The sequence below is a fragment of the Dendroctonus ponderosae genome, unplaced genomic scaffold, assembly GCF_020466585.1.
Source record: "Dendroctonus ponderosae isolate FM_Combo_2020 unplaced genomic scaffold, Dpon_F_20191213v2 Dpon_F_20191213_4, whole genome shotgun sequence".
Classification (NCBI taxonomy): domain Eukaryota; kingdom Metazoa; phylum Arthropoda; class Insecta; order Coleoptera; family Curculionidae; genus Dendroctonus; species Dendroctonus ponderosae.
Genome location: NW_026018611.1, coordinates 11,146,295 through 11,152,450, shown reverse-complemented (window position 1 = coordinate 11,152,450; position 6,156 = coordinate 11,146,295). Strand labels below are relative to the sequence as shown.

Below are 6,156 nucleotides of genomic sequence, written 5' to 3'. Positions count from 1 at the left end.
TTTCCAATAACTTTCTACTCAAAAACGTTCTATTTTGTACAGTTTCACTTAAAAATACTGACAATCTGGAGGTCTTTTACGCAAAAAATTACAAGATAAATTTATAGCTTCGTAGGAATTTTACAAAAATTTATTTATTTGGCGTTTTTCCTAGCATGTCATTAAGGTTTTCTCAAAAACCGATCACAAAACTAAGTGTTAAATCAAAAGTGCAAAGAAACATTTTCTGATGATTTTCTTCTTTTTTGAGCATAATGGGGTCCTTTCAGTCAAAAATGATAAAATTAATTTTGTAAGAACATTCGCCTCATTCATGGCTTTGCAGAGAACCGTAGAAAATCCTTTTCAGCTTAAAATTTGGCACAAAAACCAAATAATTTTATTCAGTTTTTGACCGAAAGTGATTAAGATTATCTTGAAAATACGACCAGAGCAAAAGTTTGCAAAAAAGTATTTGGAAACTTCGCCGCTGATCGCTATAAAGATTGTTAAAGTTGCTTTAAAATTTCAGGTCTTTTCAGTTTTATTAAAGTTTTGATTAAGTAATTATTTCTATTGCAAAAAACGCATTATCTTTAATTTTACTTAAAATTACTGACAATCTTCAGGTATTTGAAAAATTATAAGACACATTTGATTGGAACACTCTTCTCCTTAACCGCTTTGCAAACATTTTTGGAAAACCTTTTGTAGCTTCGAATTTTGGACCAAACCCTAATAATTTTTTCTGGGTTTTTTTCCAAAAATATTTCCCCGAACAGAAATAAACGAAAGCATATAATCATTTATTTGGAAAACTCTTGGAAACTGGGGTTTCTTCACTTTTAGGTCAATATTTCTCAACAAAACCTTCTCTAAACAGAAAACCGCGTTTTTCGTAACGGTTTACTTTAAAATATTGGCAAACTGAATCTTTTATGCAATAAATTTATCGATTTTACAAGAAAACTCGTCTATTTTCTTTGGACTAAGTTCTGTTGCTGAGAAAATCTAGATGCCCTTTTTTATGGCTGTTTGGACAAAGTAGTAAAACGTTTCTCATAAAAAAATTTGATGGCCTTTTTTTAGATGTTCAAATTTCGGTTTGAGGTCTCGAAAAGCTTTACTCTGCTTTAATAAATGACTTATAACTCATTAACCGATGAGTTATAACTCGTTAACTCATAGAGCGGCAATAACTCAATAGTGCAACTCAACACGGTGTTACCCAGGCCTAATTTAAATTATAAAGAGTCAAAATTTAAGTAACAGCAGGGAATTTGTAAAGGGTGTTTCTTAATAAATGTTCAATATTTTATAGGCCGATTTCTTAGGTATTTTTAAGATGAAAAGGCAGGAGGTATGGGTACTCAAGTCCTTTCTAAACGAGCTGCAGTGTTAAGATATTAATTAAAACATTTTCTATGTAATTTTTGAAATTATATTCGCATTTGGCTAAAATTTGGTATTGAGGCTCTTGTAACGTTAGAAACTTAAATTTGATTTTGGTTTTGCTCTCACATGTACGCGGCCCCCTACATATCTTTTTCTCTTTTGAATGATGAGTCATAAGTTTTTTGTACTTTACTTGACGTGCACTTATTATTTATTTTATCACCTTGTTTATTTTCTCACCTAAATAAACCGTCGTCACAAAATTTGAAATACCGAACTCATAAATTCGTGCGCCATTGGACTGTAACGAAAGTTGATAAGGCGCCAAGCAAAGCCACACAAGCCACAACATTTATAAATTGGAGTTAATGGTTGATCCTTAATCTTATCGATTATTTGCATTGTATCAACCCTACAAGATAAAGCAAATTTCCGCACATCCCTGTAAAACATCGTTGGAAAAATTCGTGTTCCAAGCAAATCCCCATATCACGAAAAACATTGAAGTTTGAAAGCAGTTGCAGTTGCTGTTTGCAAAACCTATATAAAATTAGCTGAATGAGCGAAGGGCAGCATGGGACTTGGAAGCTTTTCAAACACCGAATAAGGAAGTTGACTATCAAATAGCCATAAGTAACAAATTTGTCTGTCTAAGACACGAGGGCATAGAGCTGGAGGAGCTACGAAGCAAATAACAACAATGATTGAATAACCAGCGACAGAAACCATTGGATGAAGGAAGAAACTCCCAAAAGGGCAGTGGTTTGACAGAGCATGCGAGTAAGCGCTAGAGATGAAAACTAAAAAACGACTGATAATCCTAGCAAGCCCTATAGATGAGAATAGGGAAGAATCGGCAACAAGACGATTGCTTAGAACAAGAAAGAACGACTATCTGCAACATCAAATACGGGAAATAGACAGAAATGAAGATGTGAATCAAGTACGGAAATGCTACAGGGAAGTAAAGCGAGTAAGAAAGGAGTACTTTCAGGAGTTATTAAATATCAGGAGGGCGACAGAGGACAAAAACATTACATACAAACCAGAGTACCAACACCAACACCTCAAGATGTTAAAAATGCTATAACATCTCTCAACGACCACAAAGCGCCAGGCAACGCTGGTATAAATGGAGAACTGCTAAAAAAAGAGGAAACGTTTTGCACCAAAGAATATATAAAATGATGCAAAAAAATATGGGAATAACAGGGTGGAACGGAAGCTTATTATACGTAAGAAAGGAAAGATTAAACAATTTCTAAATTATAGTGGTATATCAGTTATCAACACAACATATAAAGTCCTAGCAATTATAATACTAAGAAGGCTGACGTGATTCGTGCTGGTTTGGTGCTGGAAGGTCAACGATAGATCAAATATTTTCGATCATTCAAACATTAGAATAGAAGAAGTTTTATAGGGATGCTCACCAAATCTTCGTGAATTTACAGCAAGCATGTGACTCCATAAAAAGAAACATGTTATGGCTGGCATCGTTGAAGATGGGCATACCAAGAAAACTAGTGTGGAGTGGAGCTAACAGAAAGGTGGGTAACAAACTCAGATGCGCAGGTAAGGGTAGGAAATATAACATCAACGCCATTCGGTCTAACATCAGAAGTTAAACAAAGAGATCCACTGTCACCTTTGTTATTTAATTTTTAATTGTGCTTTGGAATAAGCAGTTAGCAGAATAAAGTCGGAGCTAACAGAACGTTTTGCTCATCAAGGCTCAAAACTGCTGTTGGCCTTTGCTGATGACATAGATACAATGGCTAATTCAACAAGAGACATACGAGATATTTTTTCGCATCTGGAGGAAGAAGCAGCTAATCTGGACTTACGAGTAAACGAAGAAAAAACAAAATACATGGCAGTTACAAAGAAACCAAGGTCTCGAATTGGGCACAATATGACCCTTCGAGGTGGTTAAGGAATTTAAGTACCTGGGAGCGGTAATCACGAATGACAATCGAGTAGAAAAAGATGCCTCAGAACAAATACTGGGAGAAATAGGGCGTTACACTCTCTCACAACAATATTGAAATCTAAGCTGGTGAAGAGACAATCCAAACTAACTTTGTCCAGCTCAATAATTGGCGCGATAGTTAATGATGTCAGCGAAACATGGACCCTCAATCAATGGGACCCTCAACAAGCTTCCTGTGTTTGAAAGAAGCGTCCTCACAACAGAGGTGAAATAACAGGAGTGTGGAAGAGACTCCCCAATGCTAAATTGGCGCCAACGTCTGGCAGTGAAAACATAGTCAGGCAGATAAAAGCTAGCAAAATGGGCAGGTCATGTAGTAAGATCAGACGACAACAGGTTTCTTTGAGAGACCAGATGGCAGAAGATCAATAGGTAGACCAAGAAAAAGATGGAAGGATGCTGTCGCAGCAGATCTATCTAGGAAGTGGGTCCAGCGGTAGGAGATGGAGAGCAATAGTAGGTAAGGCTAACACTCATCCAGAGTTGTAAAGCCAGGAAAGAAGGAAATGAGAAGTTTAAAATTAGCAAAACGCAAAATTTTTTTAATGAGAAAGGAGTTTCAAAAAAGGGTCATGTAATCGATTCTGTGAGGGCCAACAATTTTTTTTCATTTTGAGTCTTACAAAGCGACATCTGCTCAACAGAGATTAAAATTGGCAAAAAATTATTAAGATTCCTCTTACGGAAATTCCTCTCATTCATCCAGTTAGGGTTGCTAAAAAAAAACGTAGATGGACTATTATGTATCCTGCATGGTCAAAACTGGACAGAATATGGCTTTATATATATATGGCTTTTTTACGTTGTAATTTCTTAGTCTTTTGTGCAATTCTGGATTAGGCGGACTTGTGGAGTTTGGCTTGGCATCTTTTCAGTTGTAAACGCGTGATATCTTTGAAAGAGTCACAAACACATAACTATAGTCATAAATTTGAATGAACTGAACTGAACTTTTGAGTAGTTGATCATTTATATATTTATTAATTCACCAATTTAGATCGTTTTTGATGATGATGGTGGCACATGTTTTACTTACCTTCAATTGTGGCAGACTATCAATAGCCATAATAGTGTGTGGATCCAAAACCTTGAAAGGGTTGTAACTCAAGTCCAATATTTCCAGATCAGTGGTGTGCTCAAATATGTCCATATTCAAACTGTGCAGTCTGTTATGGTCTAATCTCAGTTCAACCAAAGATTTTAGGGGCTCATATCGTTCGGGCATGTATTTTCCCTGAATGGAAGAACATGTTAGTTAATTTTCATATTGCCTAATTGACGTCTCTAAAAGTGCTACCCTGAATGCATCTGGGGAGAGCAGTTCCAAGTCATTGCTACTCAAAATCAACACCTCCATGCTTTGTAAATCTTGAAAAACTCCTCCACGAATTCGATAAATATCGTTGTTTGCCAAATTAAGATAGGTAACATCGCTATCCGGAAACGTAAAATTCAGCTCGATAAAGTTTTGATTGGTCAACGTTATTGCCAGATATGGATACGGTTTGTTTGTGGCAGGATTTATCCATGTGGAATTCGACATTACCAGATCCTTAACGTCTTTTGTGCATGTTACTCTTGACACCAATGTATCGTTGACAAAAATACAGCTACAGTTATCACTACATAAAGGTAGTTTGTCGGCTTCAATGAGACATGGTAGCAGGAATACCAGTAGCGCTAGCCTGCAAATCAATAGTCATGATCATTTTATGATGATGGAATAAGCATTAATCTGATTGAGCATTTTCCGAGAATCTGCCAATGTGAGTAATAGGCACGCAATTTAAGTCCTTTCAACTCAAAGTCAACATTTATTTGTTTACTGAGTGTATGAATCGACGAGTTTAAGCCTCAATAAAATTTAGGTTTCATTTACGCTTTAATCGAATATTCTCATTTTTAAAAAGGTAAATTACTCTGTATACTGCTGATTTCTCATAATATCCACAATGTTATCAATTGAACATTATGTCTCCTTTTATTATCAGTTAGTCATCACGTTTAGCATTAGTGCAATTTACCCACAACGAATTTTCGTAGTTTAATTTTATTGAGTAGAGCTTTAGCTAGTTTAGCACTATCCAAAACTAATGTCTGTACGGAAGATTCAAAATTTGAAATTGCAAGTTAATTTTAGTTTCCTGCTTTTGCCTTTGCATCAAATGAAAGTAATGTGTACTGACTTGACCCATTTACCTTATCCCACTATCTACGTGTAGCAGATAATGTTGCGCAAATATTCACTATAGCTATTGTTTGCAATACAACGAACGTTTGGATAAGTCTTACCTCATTCTCATAGTTTCACCTCAAAACTGAAGATCGCCACAATACTTTTGTCACAAAACTAATTATCGACTGAAAATATTTATTGTGTTAGACGTTCCACCTTGCTTATCATTTTGTTAATCATAGGAATAATCTTATCTTGTAGTAAATATTTGTTCAATGTAATTTTCTACATTCGAATAGTATTAAAGTTTATTTATCATTTTTGCAACTTATTACTTTTAAGTAGTAAATTTCGTTTTTGCGAAATCATATACAGGGTCTTACGCTATTGAGTCGGTGGTAGCTCGAACTCTTCTGCCTTTCGGAATGTTTTCCTTCTTCTTTCTTCGGGTGCCTTATTCTCTGCGAATGTTGGCGATAACACGGATATTCTTTTTCTGCTGACAAAAAATTAATTTTATTGAATATAGTGTTTGACTTCTCGTTCTGCATCCAATTTCTACGACTGATGTTAGTTTGTATTTTCCATTCGTTTTATAGTTTCTTGATTTAAA

At 35.4% G+C, this 6,156-nt stretch overlaps 1 protein-coding gene across 1 annotated transcript in view; it reads right to left on the bottom strand.

Moving 5' to 3' along the window:
• LOC109542158 (leucine-rich repeat-containing protein 15) overlaps positions 1-5,810 on the bottom strand; it is a 10,301-nt gene extending 4,491 nt beyond the window's left edge. The window contains exons 1-3 of the mRNA XM_019911262.2: positions 5,660-5,810; positions 4,665-5,052; positions 4,404-4,601 (exon numbers count right to left, since the gene is read on the bottom strand). Coding sequence (XP_019766821.2) covers positions 4,404-4,601; positions 4,665-5,052; positions 5,660-5,670 — 597 coding nt within the window. The 5' untranslated portion in view covers positions 5,671-5,810. The remainder of the gene's footprint in view (positions 1-4,403; positions 4,602-4,664; positions 5,053-5,659) is intronic.
• Positions 5,811-6,156: the final 346 nt, after the last annotated feature.